Below are 20,656 nucleotides of genomic sequence, written 5' to 3'. Positions count from 1 at the left end.
GCATCCCAGAGCCCAGGACAGAAGGAGAAGAGAACAACCAGTGTCCTCCTTCTCTACTGCTTGTCTGAGGTCCTGGTGGCAAAGGTAGGCAACAGTCACAGACTGCTGGCTACCAACACAGCTGCTGCCACTTCTGCTGCCACAGGAGCCACTGCAGTTCCCACTGCTACAACAGCAAATAGTTGTGTGGGCCCCTAAAGGAACAGTAACACCAATAAGCAACATATGGGATAGACTGACCATCACTGTAGGCAGTAAAGATGAGTGAGGAGCCACTGTCCACACCCTGTGAGTTAACCTGCTACTGGTTCACACAGACCCAGGCTTCTGAGTCATCTTTGGATCAACTGAGCCTTGATTGGCAAAGCTGATTTGTAAGGTGCTTATAGTCAAATAGTCAAGAGTCTAGAGAAGATTGTTAGGGAAGCACTTTATTATTTTGTCCACAAGAAGACAGACCCTTCAAAAGGGCATATTCAAAACATCTCACAGGATTACAGCATCGTAGAGCCCAAGACACAGAGGGCAGCAAGAGAGTAGAACAAGCCAGGGAAGGTCTTCTGAACATGGCTTCCTCCTGAATGGCTTATCTAATGTGTTAGTTGCTCAGGTCAGCAGCAATCCCCAGACTGCTGGCTACCACCACAGCTGCTGCCACAGCAGCCACCACTGCTGCCACCACTGCTGCCACAGCAGCCTCCACTGCTGTCACAGCAGCCACTGCTGCCACCACTGCTACAGCATCCAGAGCTGTGGCGATGGCGACGGAAAGATCTGCGGGGTCTGTGGTGGCTCAGGCAGCAGCCTCCACCCCCAGAGCTGCAGCAGCCACCAGAGCTGGAGCCACAGCAGCCACCAGAGCTGCAGCAGGAAGACACAGGGGGGCACTTGGGAGGGCACTTAGGGGGACACTTTGGAGGGCATTTAGGAGTCTGGCACTTGGGAGGGCACTTGGGAGGAGGCTGGCACTGCTGCTGGTTCTGCTGGCAGGACATCTCGGATGGTGAGTGCTCTGGTGCTGTGGGAGAATCACAGTGCAAGTTAGAACCAGGATCCTGGGGCTATCCTATCCACCTCTAAACATCCCTGATCATCATAGAAAGTCCATAAAAGTAGTTTTATTTCTAACATACCCCAAAGCCTTCTTCAATACTGGTCAGTAAAATCAAATTATCTTGCAAAATTTGACAGGAAAAAGGAGATTCTTATTCTTAATTTATACATATATTTTTTTTCTCCTGTAACAACCCCTAAGTTTAGAGATTTCATAGTCTGGAGTCATAATCCGTATAATTTCCTCATCCATTAATTTCTCTGAATGACAATGCCACTGTTCTTGGTCTACAGTCATTGTATATCATGGTAATTCTTAGGACAGTTCCATGGATTCCTGCCACTTCCAAAACCAATGAGGATACTGACATCAGAGAAGGAAATAAAGATTATTGATCGGTGTTCCAACTCCATTTAATAAAAGACTTATCCATTCCTGAAGCAATCAACCAGTTCTGGTTCCTTGTTTCAGGCAAGTCTAAACTCATGTGAACACCCTACCTTGACTGGTGTTTGACATAGTAATTCTTATGCTCAGTGTCTTAAAAGTTCTGAGCAGCTGTGATCAAATTCCAGATCCATGGTGCTGTGATTTCCAAGCCCAAAGATCCCTTTGGTGCCCTGTCCTCCCTGTTAGTCTTGCTTTGCAGGCTATCCCAAGGAGATGTTACAAAAGGGAGCTCCCCCTCCTGAAGCATACCTAGCTCCTCAGCTCTCTGTATTTCAGGTTTCCACCCTGAGCACCCACTCCACAGGAGGGCAGAATATCCACTCAGATTCTGAAGTCAGAGGAACCTAGTTCCTTCTAATACCTCCCAGGAGTTTTAGAGTCCCTTTGACTCAACCACTCCTACCCAGCCTTCATCACCCCCCCCCTTTTGCTCTCTGCTCTGCTAGCATGACTCAGCTCAGTGGCTTTACCCAGCTCATTTTGACTTGCCACCTCTCCTCTTAACTTCCCTCTAGTATAGGCCATTTTCCCAATCCCAATGGGCACTTACCGAGATTACAGTCACAGAAGATCTGTAGACACCTCAGAAGGTAAATGAATGGAGGTGCTCTGTCCTTCAGCCCTTTTATTCTGATCCTGGGCTCTGCCCAAGTCTGTGAGACAGTGATTGGGCATGAGAGGCCCGCCTACACTCACATGATCCTCTGATTAGTGATGAACAGATAGGTGTTTCTCACCAGCCTTCCTGTGTGGAGTTCATGGATGCTGCATCCAGCTTGGACTATGATGTAGACATGAGATGAGGAAGTGGATTCCTGTCAAACTTAATCTTACATACCTGAAGAATCCATACGAGTATTTCATTGATCAGCTGATCACTTTGAGGCTCTTTTTGAAATGATTCACATTCCAAGTTTCAGGTTTAAGGTACAAAGTTGATTTCGCATCTATCTCCCTCCGTCCTGCCCACTATATATATATATATTTTGACAGTACCATCTTCTCTTCTCTTTGTCTCACCCTTACCACTATCATTAGTTCCATTTATTCCTACAGACAGTTTTGCTTTGAATTTCATGTCATATATAATTATACAGCTTTGTATGTCTATATCAAATTGAGCAATGAAAACATTAGAGACTATATATACTTTTCTTTCTGCAACTGCCTTAATTCACCTAATAGAATTATCCTATGTTATTTTTATTTCTCTGAAAATAACTTCTTTGAAAAAAAAAACCCCAACATACACCATATTTTCTTAATCCATTCCCCTATGTTAGATATGAAGATTTGTTCTGTAATTTATATATGGTAAAGACTCATGATAGTGATATACGAGTGTCTGTGCTATGTTGACGTGGTGTCATTTGAGTAAATGTCCACAAGTGTATATAGACATAATAGGTCCATTTTTCACAGTGACTTATATTACCAGTGGGGTAAGAGAGAATCTCACTGTAGTTTGTATTGGATTTGCGTTTCTACTATGGCTATCAAATTTGAATATTTTCAAATGATTGGAAGTCATCTCATTCAATTGTATTTTGATTTCTGAGAAATATCTATTAATTTCACCAGCCCATTTGTATGGAGAGACATTCCAGGATTAACAGGTACTTGCTGACTGGGTGGGTCCTTGTCCTGCAAAGGAAGAAGTTGAATTTGTCGATCTGTCAAGGACTACTTGACCTTCCCCAGGTAGAGGACATGGGGATAGACTCCCCAGACAAGGTCAGGGAAGGGGGAACCCTGCTTGTAAAAAAGTCCTCCATTTTGTGCCCACTACAGAAGAGATATCCTGTAACATGGTAGATTGCAACCTTAATTAGCAGGGTATTCTCACATAATTTTACCTTCTCTGTGAATTTTTTAATGTCTTAATATGTGTGTGTATATTTATAAATTCAGCAAGAAAATTGACCAGTTGGCTATGTAGTAGGTAAAGGAACAGAATATAGGGTCTAAAGGCATGAGGAGAGTGTGAGGAAAGGGATGGCAATGGCCAGATCCTACCATGGTCCGAGAATCAAGTGACAGACATGAAGAGAATCACAAGTTAAAAAAACAAAAATGTCTCGGTGTTACTGAAGGGCCTTGATAATTTTATTTGTTGTATTATGTTACTTGTGTTTTTTTGAAACAGGATTTCTCTATGTAGTGTTAGATGACCTAGAACTCACTCTGTACACTAGGCTAGCTTTGAACTCATGGAGGCAGTGCTTTAATTTAAAGGCAAAGCACAGAATTAGTGGGAAAAGACAGACATACGGACAACCTAATTTACACTTTTAGTATTTGTCTTGATCTTCTACCTACTGAGACATTAGTAGCCAGCAGCATGAGAGATAGGAACCAGGCAATGGCAATTCAAGCAGGAAGAATGAATTATCTAATAGGCACTTGCGCACAGTGATGTAAGTCCCACATCACCTCACTGCATGCTGTAATGTAGGATGGTGTTCTTTTGGAGGGTTCGGAACTTCGGCAAGGTGAATGTGGCTTTTTAATGGTTTTGAACGAAATATTTTTTCTAATCCCCAAAATGTGTGATGCCCCACCCAGCCATTAAGTTCTCAAGTATGACTCAGACACTTAAGCAGCCTCAGGTGGTTGAAGAAGCAAAGTACATTCTGCAAAAGCCTCTGAACTTCTGGCTGCTGAGTCACAGTAGCTGGAGGTCCCTATACCTGGCAGCATCACTGCATCACCCAGAGTCTGCAGTGGTAGTTCAGACAGCAGTCATCACATGCTGATCTGTCCTAGGTACTGACTGACTGTCCATGTGAGAAGAAAATGGGGTAATTTAGACAAAGACTCAGTAAAAGTGGGTCAGTCGCATAAGGAGGTAATGGTGCCTGATGTAGGGTCCAGCAGCTCCCTGTTCTGTAGTAAGCATATATTTATTGGTGGATGACCAAGCTGGAGCTTAAGCAGAGTGAAAATCCCACAGAGCTGGTTCATTCCTGCTCCATTGTCTTTATACAACCATTTCTTTACATGTTCTAAGCTACTTCAGGATAAGCCATAGAGAAAATTATCTCCAAAATAGTTTGACAAACATTTTGAATTATAGCATCGGATCCTCAGTTTGACCTTGTAAACAAATGAGTTTTTCTCCCCACAGAAGAAGCCAATAAGAGCAAGTGTTCCCTATAGCCATCAATATATACTCTAAAAACTGTCAGTAAGGAAGAAATTACATTTCTTTGGGGAGGTAATTCCCAATATATTTAAGTAATGTACTTTGCAAATTTGTGTATGAGACATAAAATAACACACATCTACATACATGAGAATAAGGAGTACAAAGGTTATCACATGAATTGTTAATCCCAAGTTATAATCATTGCACAATGAGAGGCTTTGTACTGATTGGCCACCAGTGAGCATATCCCAGCTTATCACGTTTAATTATCCCAAACCAGGTACTTTCCTTTCTGGAGACACAAGCCTTTTCCACCTTTCCCCATGGTACCAGTAATTTCACCTTGTATATCAAGATTCATCCTTAGAGCTTCTGGTACAGATAGATGTCTAGGCACCGCTCCTGACCACTTAAGGGACACTGAAAAGGGTGAGGGTCACACATCTCTGTAAGTGTTTGGACCCAAATGTGCTTTTGGTCACCGAATAGTGACTAAATTGTCACAATAAAGGCTTCAAGTAAGAACAGGAAGTGAACACATGTTAGTTTATGTGCAATATCAGAGGCCCAAGGGCATTAAGAAATAAAGTGTGTCAGGCATATATGGATGGAGACATGATCACCAGCATTCTCAAAGCATGCCTGCTCGAAGGTTCATTGACCTTCAGCAGATTTTCTAGCATCTCTTCAGTTCGTGTTCTACCTCTGCATTAAGCCCATGTCCAGATTCTCATGTTCTGATGTTTCCCTCTGGGAAGCTCATGAAGTTCTTTAGAGTAATCACTTATCAGGACCACAGAGAAAAATAAAGGGAGAACCAGAGGTGGTGAGTAGATATTCTCTAGTTTTAAGCCCTTTTGCCATGTCCTTGCAATCTCCCTTCAGCCTGTGACACTCGCCCTGGTTATGTGAGCACACAAATGACCCAGAAATGGGACTGACTGCTCATCATCTGCCTCCTTCTGTGAGGTAAAAAGGAAGCTGTTTCAAATCTGCAGGTAGGAAAACAGTGAGTAGATTCTTCCCATCACCTGCCTCATCCTCTCCTCTGTTGAGTGCACCTTCCACTTTCTTAGAAATCTGTCTATACAACTTTAGCCACAGCTCTTCAGATGCAAACAGAGAAAAACAGATCCATTTGAGCTTCTGCATGCTTCTCATTGTGCTCCTACTGCATGGGAATCTGGTGGCCCATATTATTGATATAGGCTGTAATTCCATTGACTTGCTAATAACACAGACTTAGAAGTATGCTGTTGTTAAAAATAAACACTAGTTTAGTCATGTTTGAAAGGGGAGATTTTTATTATTGCAGTCTGGTCATTTTAGGAGAAAGTCACAACTTTGCATAGGATGACCAAGAGTCCAGAATATAGAGCACAACAGAAAAGAGGAGTGGAGGCAGGGCTTCTGTCTGTATTTGACATCTGTCTCCACAGCTTGTCTGAAGTCCAAGGGCCCAGATCAGCAGCAGTCCCCAGACTGCTGGCTACCACCACAGCTGCTGCCACAGCAGCCACCACTGCTGCCACCACTGCCACAGCAGCCTCCACTGCTGCCACAGCAGCCACTGCTGCCACCACTGCTACAGCATCCAGAGCTGTGGCGATGGCGACGGAGAGATCTGCGGGGTCTGTGGTGGCTCAGGCAGCAGCCTCCACCCCCAGAGCTGCAGCAGCCACCAGAGCTGGAGCCACAGCAGCCACCAGAGCTGCAGCAGCCCCCAGAACCCAGGCTACAGCAGGAAGACACAGGGGGGCACTTGGGAGGGCACTTAGGGGGGCATTTTGGAGGGCACTTTGGTGTCTGGCACTTGGGAGGGCACTTGGGGGTGCACTTGGGAGGGGGCTGGCACTGCTGCTGGTTCTGCTGGCAGGACATCTTGGACAGTGAGAGCAGTAGATCTGTGGAAGAGTTGCACACATGTCAGAACTAGGACTCTGGGGCTACCCTTCCCCTCTGCATCCATAATAATCATAGACACTCTCTAGAGGTTTCTGCTGTGAAATATTCATCCTCTTACATGGTCACTATTATTTATTGTAAGCTTCAGAAACCCACATAAACCAGGTAAAAACTGACATTTAGTGTCTAGCAGTGAATGACAAGCTAGGAAGTATAAAATGGTTCTGAATCACAGACTTGGAAATTGACTGTTTAAAGCATCATTTCAGGTAAAATGGATTTCATTGCAAAGAGAAACATGCACCCTATCATCTCCATCTCTTCCTTTGAAGGCTAGCCCAGGGCTGTGTTTCAGAGTGCATCAATAGAATATGCACAATTTCCTGTGCTTCTGAGAGGCCCACTCTTCTTAAGGGAAGCTTATTCTGCTCAGAGCCCTAAGTCAAATGGATCCTGACTGCTCATGCCTCCTATGGATGTCGGAATGCTCTTTTCTTTACCCATCATTCTGGCCCATCCTAAGTCCTCTGGAAGAATGGCCTCCAGGCTCTGTGGTTCTTCTCAGCCTCCCCTCCAGCTCTCCTCTCAGCTTTCCTCTAGTTCAGTCCACGCTCTTGCTCCCAATGGACACTTACCAAGAGACAGGCAGCACAAGATCTGTAGGCACCTCAGGAGGACTGAATGGAGGTGCTCTGCCACTCGGCCTTTTTATTCCGATCCTGGCCTCTGCCCAGCCCGTGAGACAGTGGCTGGGCTTGGATGACCCTGACTCCTGACACCCATATGGTTCTGTGACTAGTGATGACCAGATGTTTCTCACCAGACTTACTCCTTGGGACTCAAAGATACTCAAGCATGGACTATGGTTTAGGCATGAGGTGAGGAGGAAGTGGATTCCTAGCATCCTTAACTTCAAATACCTGAAAGGCATGTGCTTAGAGACTGCTCAATTCTTAGTCTATCTCACTTCATTCCTATTTCTAGTGTTCCCTTCTGTCCTGATAGTCTTTTAATCAAATTTACTCTAGATAGAGTTCCTAAAACTGCAGTGCTCAAGCGTGGCTACTTGCATAGTGTTTTGTACTCTCCTTATGTGTGTGGCTCCATAACCCATCTAAACAGGCAAAACTCTGGCCAAGTAATTTGAGTGAGCAGAGGGATGATATGAGGTTTTGAAACCTATTTGACCAGTACATTTTTCCCTTTTAAGTGTAACTTTTAAATATAGAAGAAAATTACTTATGTCTGTAGTGAAAGTCAGTAATATATTTGAAAAGGTAGGAGAGAATAAATCATCTATAGATCATTGAAAACTCTTAAAAAATACATGTTTAGCTTGCTGAATAAAGGGGGGAAAGTTAGTTCTTTTAAAAGCGTTAACTGAATGTGGGTTGATGTAGTCAAAATATATCATATGCATGCAATAAACTTCACATGGAAACCCCATAAAGTTAATGTAATATAAGAATAATTTTTCAAATTCTAATATTTTCTAGAGAAAATTAATTTTGTTGTTTGTTGCTTGATTGATTCATTTTTCTCAGGGTCATGTGAGATAAAGGAAATGATATCTGATGTCTGCAGATGAGAAATATGTAGAAAGGAGAAAATTCTGTGAAATGATGTATGTGTATTCTTCCATGTGAATCAAAATGTGTAAGAAGAGACACATTTCTCCCTGACAGGAGCAGGGGACTTCAAGGGCAAGGATTCTTACTAGTTCCTGGGATGTGTTTGAGCTGTGTTTTTAGGCCCATGTACTCCCTTCATTGCCCTGGTTCTCACAAAAGTCTACTGTTCTACAGTTTGCACATGGATGGGTGTGTTGAATGTCCCCATTTTGGAAATCTCACTGGAAATCTATGAGGTTTAATTTAGAACAAGATGATTATAAAGACCATCACATGGTGATAGTCTCTACAAACTGACCAAACTCAGGAAGATAGCAAATCAAAATCAGAAGGAGTCAGGGGGGAAGCAAGGCCTCTTCTGCTAGCTACCTTGGACTCCAGAATGGGTAAGACTTTGGGAATAATGTTCAAATCATATGGGAATAATTAACACCAAGGAAATGTGTGAGAGATGACATCTACCTATCTATAGATTTGGCGGAAACTTGAATGCAATTTATCATGACTCCATCTGTCAATTTATCCATTATCTCTTGTCTATCATTTGTCTGTTTACTTATAATGTACACATCTGCCATCTCTCTATTATGTATCTGTCTTTCATCTATCTATATATCTATCATCTAATTTTCATCTGTTATCTATAGTTTAATATCCTTTATCTTTTTGTCTATCTATCTATGTATCACTTATTTGTCACATGTCTACCATGTGTGCACATATCTATCTATCCTCTAACTAGCTAGCTATGTATTTATTTACATATCACTACTACTCAATTTTTCTCAGAGGCTTTACTATTTACAGGTGCTAACATTCCTTGTCATAATTTTGGCACTAGGCTATGTGATTTTTCCTGAATTATTTTCTAATATTAGATGCAAGATATGACTCTTCTCTTAAATAATTTACATTAATTAATTATTTTGGTCTTGTTCAGGACTCCCAACAGGTTAAAGTAAAAATCCAAAGTGCTATCAGATACAGCTTTTTACTTAGCCTGCATCTTAAACATTTTCTACCTTCCCTAATGAATGTTTTGGGCTAAATTCCACTATATTTCACACTTGGTACAAAATGCTTCATTGTACAACACATACTGAATACTTTGCCCTGCCATGTCTACTCATCACAGTCCCTTTGATTTTTTTTCTTTTCATGTAACATGTTATTTACATAAGCCTATGGTAAATTTTTTGACAACCTTTCCAGCATTTTGTATTTATCTTCATTAATTCAACACAGGAAGATGCATACATTAGCCGTTTTAAGATTTTTAAATACTCCAAAATTATCAATGATATTTCTGTATATTAATACTTAATCCTAATGACATGGGTCACCCAATAGTAATCTGCAATTTCAGATTGCAAGGGTGAGGCATGGTGACCACATCATCTAAAGATCTGCCACCAGTGTCTCAGCAGCTGTGACATTTGGTCTCCTAGTGAGGTTACCTCCAGAGGGCTTAGTAACAGGGAGAGGCCAGGAACTGACTGCAGGGTTCTCCGATGGCGGCTCTGCACACGTCAGCTTCCAGCTTTGGGATGATGGGTGGCTAAGATGCCAACTGGTTCGTACCTCTGCCTGTGTTCAGGACAACACCCAAGTCTTCAGTTGACTTGGATAAGTGGTGTGTAAGTATGATGCTTACTTCAGGAAGACTGGAATTTGATCCCTGACTATGAGCTCAGCTGGGTTAGGTGTCAGCTCAAGGTGGCTGTCATGCTCAGCCAAGCTTTGATTTTGCTGAGGCTCACTTTGACATGGTTCTCTCTTTTGGGGTAAAATTTCCACTTCATCAAATATAAGAGAAAACTGTTGAACTGTTACCATAATCAAATCATACTGGATAGTTTTGTCTTCTTTGTTAGCCTATAACAATATTTAGTGTATTAGTCCCTTCCTTCAATTTTATAAACCTTTTATACAATCATTATATAAGGCTCTGTATCTTAAACCAAAAAACTAGGGACTAGGGGAAGGAGCAATACTAGATACCAGGAAGGCATTAGTCTAAATATTTAACTAAAGGGAAGAAAGAATTTGATCAGGGATATAAAATTCACTGTTCCATGTCACATTGGCATGTCGGTTACTTTACCCAAGTCATAGAACATCTGAGTGAGTTATCTAGGTTCAAGAAAAATAAGACTTAAGGATAATTAAAGTCGATTCTCTCTTCAACAGATGAAGATCATTACAGAAAACCATAACTAATCACAATGGGCATAGCAAGCAACCATGTGATGCCTGGCTCCAGCAAAAAGCTTAGAAGCCATAGTAGAATGTTCAGTTGCTGAAAATCATGCTAAACATTATCCTTCAGCATTTATTATTCTCCAGTACTATTACTGAGGACATAAAATTATTTATTTTTACTCGCTGAATCCTGTTTCCATAAGCAACATTGTTAAATAGTACACTGGACAGAAAACGTATTTGCGTCGTTCTCTTCCCAAGTAGCTATCAAAACTATGACATAATGAAAAATATGACTATTATCCTTTTACAAATGAAAAATTTTATGTAAGAAATACCAAAGATAAATGGTGGTTTCATGTTGATTTTGTTCATTAATTTCAAAAGTGACTTATAACTCATTCTCTACCTTTCAAAATGAAAATATCATGTCATTTACCCTTTCTTTTTCTCTCTCGAACTCTTCACTTATACCTCCCACCTTGATCTCACTCCAATTCCTGAACACTAGTTTTTCAATCATTGTTGCACAGATATATGTACACATGCATTCCTAAGTATATAAATGTAACAAAATCACTCCTTATGGTATTACTTGGCTGCCTATGAGCAGAGCTAACCTCTTAGCATTGGATAGTCAGTTTCAGGGTTCTTCCCAAGGCAGAATATTTCTCCTGTTCTCAGTATTCTTTTTTTCTTTATGTTTTTTATCTATCATCCTAAATTGATCAATGTTCTATGTTAGAAAATTTCCAGCGATGGCTTCTGGTGTATTCTGCCACCACATCTAACAGTCCCCAGCCTATATCTGCTCTGCTCCTGCCTCTCTGTCCAAAAGGGCCATCAGTATTCTGTAGTTGCCTATATTTTCTTTCCTAAGACAGAATCCAGCAAGATTTCACTATTCCATGGTGCTATCTTTTTTCAAGTCTTGTTTAGAAGCAGTGTTGGTGAGATTACATGGATACGACATTTTAAACACTTTTAGGGAATTAAATCTCACAAACTTCCAGTTTTTCTGTCTCTTATAATCTTTCTTCCTCTTCTTCCACTATGAGCTCTAAGCCTTCCCTGTAGAAGCTATGTTGTTTACATATCTTAGGAACTAGGCACCACATGGTCTTTTGTTCTCTGCATTTTGATTGATTGTGGCTTCCTGTAATGATCTCCATGACAAAGAGAAGTTTTCTTGGTGAGGGACGGAAACTCATTCTTACCTGTGGGTATAAAATAGATTTTTAAAATATACTTAGGGATTGTGCTGATTAGCAAAGTGACAGTTTTAGGAGCTCCTCCAAAATCAAAATCCATGACTTGATTAGTCATGGGCAGTTGGGTAGGTTTTCAGTACCAGCCATGATTTCACTCTTGTTGAGCAAGTTTTAAACCCAGTTAGAGAGCTGTTGTGTACTTACAAGAATCTGTGCCACTATTTTACCCTTAGGGTTATCTCATCATGCTTATTGTTCTTGCAGCTCATAGGAATCATAGCTGGATGAGTCTACTGGTTGCTTTTGTCCCTTGGCTTGCATGATGCTTTCTGGAATCATGAAAGTTGGTGCTCAGAAAGGAAGCTATTGGGTCAGAACCAATGAGGATCCTCTACATACTATATATAAGGCCTCACTTATAAATTTTTGGCTTAAACTCCTGGATAAATGGGTCCTAGTCAGAAAGTCCTTTCCTACACCTATATTCTGAAGGGTACTGCATAGGTTTGGTTTTGTTTTCTAGAAATTTCAGTGCTTTAGGTTTATATTCTATTTTTTAATTCACTTGAAATTGGATTCTGTGAAAGATAGCAGATAAGGGTTTAATTTCATTGTTCTACATGTAGACATCAGTTTTTTCTGGCACTGTTTGTTATAGATGCTGCCTCTATTACAGAGTGTTTCTTCGGCAAGTTTGTTCTATATCAGATGACTAAAGTATAATCAGTTTTGAGTCTTCAATTTTGCTTTAGTGGATTATTTACTTATCTGTTTTTGTGCCAATACCAGATTGTTTTTATTACTATGTCTCTGTAATATGTCTTAAGGTTCAGACTTACATTCCTTCCAGGGGTTTTTGTTGTTGTTCAGAATTGTTTTTTCTATATAGGGTCTTATGTGATTCCATATATATTTTTAGAATATTTTTTTTCTATTTCTGTGAGGAGAGAAGTGGAGATTTTAAATCAGATTGAATTAAATCCATAAATGGTTTTTGATAGAATGATAACTTTCACAGTATTAGTTTTACCAATCCATAAGCATTTGACATCTTTCCATTTTATAGTCTTTCTCTAGTTTTCTTCAGGGGCTTTGTTTTTCATTGTAAAGACTCTTTATGTTCTTGGTCATGCTTTTCCTAGAAATTGTATTTTCTTGAGGTTATTGAGAATGAAAATGTGACCATGGTTTCTTTCTCTGTATGTTTGTTTGAGGTGAACTGAATAGCTATTGATTTTTACAAGTCGATTTTAGATCCTGCCACATTGTTGATAATTTCTAGAAATTTTGAGGTCAAGGTTTTAGATTCTCTTATGCATCATGTCATGTCACCTGCTGATAAAGGTAACTTGGCTTCTTTTTATCCATAATTTTCTTTAATTTCTTTCTTTTGCCTCGTTGCTTGAGCTGGTGCTTCAAATACAATATTAAAAAAGTAGTGCAGATAGTAGATATCCCTATCTCATTCTTCATTTCAGTGGGATTTCATGTATTTCTTTCTTCATTTAGTATGACATTGGGTGTGATTTTTCATATATAGCTTCTATTATGTTGAATGATGTTCCCTCAGGTTCTTTATTCTCTTGAACTTTTTACCATAAAGGCATGTTGGATTTTGTCAAAGACTTTTTCTGCATTAATTAAGATAACCATGCGACTTTTGTCAGTTATTCCATTTATGTTATTACTTTAATTTCTTATGTTAAATCATCCCTGCATCTCAAGAATAAAGTCAAGATACTCATACTGTAAAACTTTTTGAAGTCTGTATGTATGCTTTCTGGAAGTATTTTATTGAATATTTTCTATCTATGTTCATCCAGAATATAGGTCTATAGATTCCACTTTTAATTGTGTCTTTACGTGGTTTCAGTATTATAGTGATACTGCTTTCATAGAAGAAGTTTGCAAGTGTCTATCACTGGACCTTCTTTTCCTCAGGCTCTTCTCCATTTCCATCCCTGCAGTTCTTTCAGGCAATAACAATTAATGGGTCAGAGTTTTGACTGTGGGATAGCAAACCCATTCCTCACTTGATGCCCTGTCTTTCTGCTGGAGTTGGGCTCTACAAGTTTCCTCTCCCCACTGTACAGCATTTCACCTAGGGTCCCCCAATTGAGTCATGAGAGATCCTCACTTCCCAGGTCTGTGGAACATTCTGGAGGTTCCTCCAACTTCTTACCTACTGAGGTAGCCTGTTTCTATTCTTTCTGCTGGACCTCAGGGCTTCAGTCCTTTTTCTCCATCCAATAGTAGATCATGCTCCCCCCAACCCTTGCTGTTTCATTTCCTGACCAGGTCCCTCCCCCGCTTTGTGGTTGCTTTCTTCTTTCTCCCCTGTGGGACTGAGGCATCCACTTGGGCCCTTCAGCTTGTTGACATGTTTTGAGTTCTCTGGACTATATCTTGGGTATTCTATACTTTTTTTCTAATATCCACTTATTAGTGAGTACATACTGTGCATGTTCTTTTGTGTCTGAGTTACCTCACGCTTGATGATACTTTCTATCCATTTGCCTGCAAAACTCAGGATATCCTCATTCTTAATAGCTGTGTAATATTCCATTGTGTAAATTAACTACATCTTCTGTATCTATTCTTCTGTCATGGGGCATCTGGGATTTTTCCAGCTTCTGACTATCACAAATAAGGCTGCTATGAACATAGTGGACCATGTGCTCCTGTAGCATGGTGGGGCATCTTTTGGGTATATGCCCAAGAAACACTTTCAATGCTAGTACCCTTCAGATTATTCCACAAAATAGAAACAGAAGAAATATCACCAAGTTTATTTTATGAGAGCATAGTTTCCTAATACCCAAACCACATAAAGACTCAATAAATAAAGATAATTACTGCCAATTTCACTTATTAACACAAATGCAAAAATCTTCATAAATACTCTCTTGAAAACAAGAATGCATGAAAAAGATCACCCATCAGGATCAAGTAGGCTTCATCACAGAGATGCAGATATTGTTCAACATACATAAAACAGTAAATATAATTTACCATTCAAGCAAACTGAAAGACAAAACATACATGATTATGTGCAAAAAAGACCTCTGACAAAATCTAACACCCATCCATGATAAAATTCCTTGAGATTTTAGTAACAAGGGACATACCACCACATGATAAAGGCAGTTTACCACAAGCCAACAGTCAGCATAAACTTAAATGGTGAGAAATTCAAATAAATTCTATTAAAATCTGGGTTAAGACAAAGTTGTTCACTCTCTCCATAGTTATTCAATATAGTACTTGAAGTCTTCAGTGGAACACTAAGAAAACTGAAGGAGATCAAGGAAATGCGAAATGAAAATGAAGTCAAAGTATTTTTATTTGCAGATGATATAATAGTATAGATAAGGAACCCAATATTTCCATCAGGAAACTATGATAGCTGATAAACACTTTAAGCGAAGAAGCTGAATATAAAATTGACTCAAAAAATCAGTTTCCTTCCTATAGACAAGTAATAAATAACCCGACAGAGAAATCTGGGAAACAACACTTTGAACAGTGGCCTCAGAAAATGTGAAATATCTTAGGATATCTTTTACTGTGCAAGCAAAAGACTTGTATGAGAAAATCTTCAAGTCACCAAAGAAATTAAAGAAGAACTCAGAAGATAGACTTATCTCCCATGTGGCATGTGTCAGTAGGACTAAAACGATAAAAAAAATGACCATTCTACCAAAAGCAATCCATAAATTAAATGCAATCCCCATAAAAATTGTCACATAATTCTTGACAGACCTTGAAAGGACAACTCTAAGCTGCATATGAAAACAAAGAGCCTAAGATTCTTAAAACAACCCTGAGTAGTAAAAGATCTGCTGAACGTATCAGAATCTCTGATTCCAAACTCTACTGAAGTCGGTGCTAAGGATCAAGCTTGACTCCTCTGGTGAAACAATGCATGCTCTTAACCATGGAACCATCTCTCCTCACCAAATACAACAGTTTTAGACTGTTCGTCTCATAGAAAATTTTTCTTGCTTCATCACTGCGGCATATAGTGTCACTGGATACATTAGATTAGGGTGTCAGTCATGGACTTTTAGTGCTTGGAATGCTCCATTAAGCTTCCATTAAGAAACCAGTCATCATTCTGATAGGTTTTCCTTTATATGTGACTTGTGTTTTTTGTCTTCCAGCTTTCAATACATTTTCTTTCTTCTATTCACTTAGTGTGTTAACTATGATTTAACGAGGGGGTGTGTGTCTATTTGGTGTTCTGTATGCTTCTTGTAGCTTTAAAGGGGTTGGTTCCCTTGTTTGGGTAAGCATTCTTCCATGTTCTTGTTGAGGATCTGTTTTACACCAGTGGCATGAAATTCTTCTTCCTCATCTTTTCCTAAAATTAGAAGGCCTTGAGGCAAGAGGGATGGCTCAGTGGTTAAGAGCACTGACTGCTCTTCTAGAAGTCTTGAGTTCAAATCTGAGCAACCACATGGTGGCTCACAACCACTGGAATGGGATCTGATGCCCTCAGTGTACATATATATATATATATATATATATATATATATATATATATATATTAAAATTAGAAGGTCTTTTTCATGATGTCCTACATTTCCTACAAGTGTTTCCCCAGTGTCTTTAAAAACAGATTTAATTTCTTTGCTTATTTCTGCTAGACTATTTAATATTCCTTGCTTAATTCTTATAGATGGTCTATATTTGAATCCTGATAATTCTGTCTTCTGCTTGATTAACCTTACTTATCAGGCCTCTTGAGTCTTCTTCTGGAGTTATTGGATTTTTCAATTCCATTTCCATTAAGCTTGAGTCATCTTTAATGTTTCTGTCTCCGTTTTGAATTCCATTTTCAAATCCTAGATTGTTTTTGTTGTTTCCGTTGGCATTATGCTTTTGTGTCTTTGAGCATCACTCAAGCATTTATTGACTTTAAGTTTACTGAACTTCATCTTTATGGCTTCTCATGATTTCTTAAATTCTTGGATAAAGTTTATATTCATTCTTTCAAATTCTGTGTTATGTGATTCCTCTAGGTGATCCTGATTGTGTGGAGAGGTTGGAATCAAATCATAGCTTGATGATTAAATAAGCAATCAAATACCTTCAATTTAAAGGATGCATAGTTTGTCAGGAATTTTCACTATAGTGAGAGGTATTAGATATTGACCTCTCACATCATATCAAACCACCTCTTATAAATGCTACTATCATAATTACTAACAATGGAGTAGAAGATATAAACCCAGAAAATAGATGTGAACCATAAAGGAACAGTAACACCAATGGGCAACATATTGGATAGATTGATCATCACTGTAGGCAGTAATGTAAGTGAGTGAGGAACCACTGTTCACACCCTGTAAGTTAACCTGCTACTGCTCCACACAGACCCAGGCTTCTGAGTCATCTTTGGAACAGCTGACACTTGATTGGCAAAGCTGATCTGTAAAGTGCTTGTAGTCAAATGATCAAGAATCTAGAGAAGTTTGTTAGGGAAGCACTTTATTATTTTGTCCCCGAGAAGACAGGCATTTCAAAAGGGAACATTCAAAACATCTCACAAGATTACAGCATCTTAGAGCCCAGGACACACAGGGCAGCAGGAGAGAAGAACAGGTCAGCAGGAGAGAACTGGCCAGAGAAGGTCCTCCGAACATGGCTTCCTCCTGGATGGCTTGTTTAATGTGTTAGTTGCTCAAGTCAGCAACAGTCCCCAGACTGCTGGTTGCCGCCACAGCTGCTGCCACAGCAGCCACCACTGCTGCCACCGCTGCTGCCACAGCAGCCACTGCTGCCACCACTGCTACAGCATCCAGAGCTGTGGCGATGGCGACGGAGAGATCTGCGGGGTCTGTGGTGGCTCAGGCAGCAGCCTCCACCCCCAGAGCTGCAGCAGCCCCCAGAGCTGGAGCCACAGCAGCCACCAGAGCTGCAGCAGCCCCCGGAACCCAGGCTACAGCAGGAAGACACAGGGGGGCACTTGGGAGGACATTTAGGGGGACACTTTGGAGGGCACTTTGGGGTCTGGCACTTGGGAGGGCACTTGGGAGGGCACTTGGGAGGGGGCTGGCACTGCTGCTGGTTCTGCTGGCAGGACATCTTGGCTGGTGGATATTCAGGAGCTGTGAGAGAGTCACAGGGCAAGTTAGAACCTGAATCCTGGGGTCATCCTATCTACCTCTAAACATAGCTGATAGTCATAGAAACTCCATAAAAGTAGTTTTATTTCTAAGAAACCCCAAAGCCTTCTGCAGTAGTGGCCGGTAATGTCAAATTATCTTGTAAGCTTTGATAGGAAAAATAAAACAGGTTCTTATTCTTTCTAAAAATATATTCTCCTGTAACAATCCCCAATTTTAAAGATTTTATAGTCTCGAGGCATATTCGAATAATTTACTCCTCCACTTAATAATTCTAAATGGTATCTTTTACAATGCCATTGGGCTTGATCTATAACTATTATGCCATATGGTGATTCTGATGAGGTTTCCACAGATCCCTCAAGCTCCCGAAACTGTTCATAATAGTGATATCAGAGAAGGAAATGATAATTATTGATCAATGTTCTAACTCCTTTTCATAAAATATCTAGCTTATTCCTGAAAGCATGAACCATGCCTGGTCCCTTCTTTTGGGCAAGTCTCAATTCAACATTTTATGTTGACTGGTCTTGTGCTGGTATGTCTTAAAAATTCTGAGCAGCCTATGATGAAATTTCAATCCATGGCTCAGTGTTTTCCAAACCCAAAGATCCCTTGGTGCTCTGTCCTCCTTGTTATTCTTTTTTCCTAATTTATCCCAGGCTGTGTTACCAGCTCTCTTCCTCCCCCTCCTCTTCCCCTCCTCTTCCTCCTCCTCCTCCTCCTCCTCCTCCTCCTCCTCCTCCTCCTCCTCCTCCTCCTCCTCCTCCTCCTCCTCCTCCTCCTCCTCCTCCTCCTCCTCCTCCTCCTCCTCCTGAAGCCTACCAAGGTCCAAAGCTTTCTGTATTTCAGGATCCCTTCTTGAGGGACTACTTCACTGAAAGGTAGATTATTATCTTCTCATTCAAAAGTCAAAGGTACCCAGTTCCTTCTACTGCTTTCCATAGACTCAAAGTATCTTTCCCCAACACTTCCATCTCCTACCCCCACATTCTATGTTCTGTCAGTGTGGTCTCCAGGATGTGGAGTCCTGCTATGCCTCTCCTCCAGGTCTCCTTTTAGCTTTTTTCTGGTACAGGCCATGCTCCTTTCCCCAATGAACACTTACCAAGGTGACAGGCAGCACAAGATCCTTGGGCACCTCAGGATGTGTGTGAATGGAGATGCACTGCCTCTCAGCCCTTTTATTCTGTTCCTAGGCTCTGCCCCAGCCTATGAGACAGTAGCTGGGTATGGCTGGTCCTGCCTCCTGACACCCACATGGTCTTGTGACTAGCAATGACCAAATGTTCCTTAGCAGCCTTCCTCCATGGGGTTAATGGATCCTTCATTCAGCTCGGACTATGTCTTAAGCATAAGGCTAGCAAGTGGATGCCTGTCATCCTTAATCTCATGCTTCAGATTCCTTCCATAGGAGTATATCTGTCAGGATAGACAAATCCCAGTCATAAGACCCAGCTGAGACCAGATAAACTGAGATGGGATTTCAAAATCTGCTTATTGTGTCTCAATTTCTCTCTTTACCTATAATATTGCGATATCAATGAGAATTATTCATAAAGGGAAGGACTTGTGAAAGTCAAAGAGATTCACCAAAAATGTAGAAAGTGAAAAATACGGGGAAAAAAAACAGTAGCTGGTGGAAAGACTTGTACATGGTAGCTCTCTGACAAATTACCTGTGTAGGGATGACAAGGTATAGATCTTTTTCAAAATGATTTAAGATTGATAGATATGATTGACCTGTGTCATTCTCATCAGAAAATTTCACAGTGAACCCCACTATTTTGTATTATTAATGTCAACAGAAAATATAATAAAGTAAAGTTTAGTTCTTTCTATAGTCAGTGAATCTATGAGTTGTTGTGTTTAATATGTTTTTCAATCACCTTCCTTTTTCTCCTGATGAGCACTTAACTGGAGAAATCCTAAACAGTGTGGGACTCTTAGAAGAAGTAGAGTCACAACTTTGCTCTTCATAATCTTATGGAGTTTTAGATTTCTGAAGGCCATCACTGAAAATGATGATGACCAAAAGTGAGAAATGAAGAAAAGAGGGAAGGCTTGGGCTATGCTAACATCTGCTTCTCTATGTTGACAAACAGGTAGTAGGGACCTTCTGATAGGTAGTCAGGTGAGTTTTAAGATCACATATCCTGCATACTTACCAGAAATGGGCTTGTATTTTTATTTTTAAAGTCCCTCCCCTTCCTCAGTCCTTCACCGCCACAGGCTTTATACAAAATGGTATTTTTAACTTGTACAAATTTATTGTTTTTTAAAAAGGGTTGAAATTTATTGTAAGCTAAAGTTCTTGAAAAGACAAACATGACTATGAGCTTTGATTTAAAAAATATACTAACACAATGAGATATCAACAAACCAAAATCAAATTGAATCATATGAGGAGAAATTTAATTTCTCCTTAGCCACTGATGGACCCTTCACTGAGAAGCCACAGGGACTAATCTGTTTCTTAGATGGGTTTGATGAGCTAAGTAAAATGTGGGGAAGACATGCACATATGTATAAATAGAGGTAGTGACTATGTATTTACAGTGGTTTGTGTCTTTTTTAATCAAAATTCACTTTTTCTGGTGATCATCTGTTCTCTAACCTGTCTGTCTGTCTCTATATGTCTGTCTATAGTCTCACTCACTTTTGTTCTGAGCCTCCAACATTGACATGTACCAAAATTCCCAGAGTCCTCTGAAAATTGTCTTCACTGTGAGGCAGATACAAGGATAAGGACCAATGCCAAGCCATAAACCATTAAATAAAACACTATGATGGTTTTGCTGATTATTTTTTGACTTTATGGCTCTTGATTATGAACTTTGAAGAAGACAGCATGATATTGTAATGTGAGACGCTTAGGCAGAATTACAACTATGTGGTCATTCCCTAATTTATTCTTCACATCA

The 20,656-nt window shown here is 40.2% G+C and overlaps 2 protein-coding genes across 2 annotated transcripts; both read right to left on the bottom strand.

Annotated features, from left to right (window-relative positions):
* Window positions 1–415: 415 nt before the first annotated feature.
* Window positions 416–995, bottom strand: LOC116895260 (late cornified envelope protein 2D-like). Its single transcript, XM_032896578.1, has one exon. The coding sequence runs from the start codon at window positions 993–995 to the stop codon at window positions 612–614; it is 384 nt and encodes a 127-aa protein (XP_032752469.1). The 3' UTR covers window positions 416–611.
* A 16,297-nt stretch (window positions 996–17,292) lies between these two features.
* LOC116895202 (late cornified envelope protein 1B-like) lies at window positions 17,293–17,691 on the bottom strand. The gene has a single exon (XM_032896542.1). The coding sequence runs from the start codon at window positions 17,689–17,691 to the stop codon at window positions 17,293–17,295; it is 399 nt and encodes a 132-aa protein (XP_032752433.1).
* Window positions 17,692–20,656: the final 2,965 nt, after the last annotated feature.

The sequence above is a fragment of the Rattus rattus genome, chromosome 3 (genome assembly GCF_011064425.1).
Source record: "Rattus rattus isolate New Zealand chromosome 3, Rrattus_CSIRO_v1, whole genome shotgun sequence".
NCBI lineage: Eukaryota > Metazoa > Chordata > Mammalia > Rodentia > Muridae > Rattus > Rattus rattus.
This window is presented reverse-complemented; position numbering and strand designations above follow the sequence as displayed.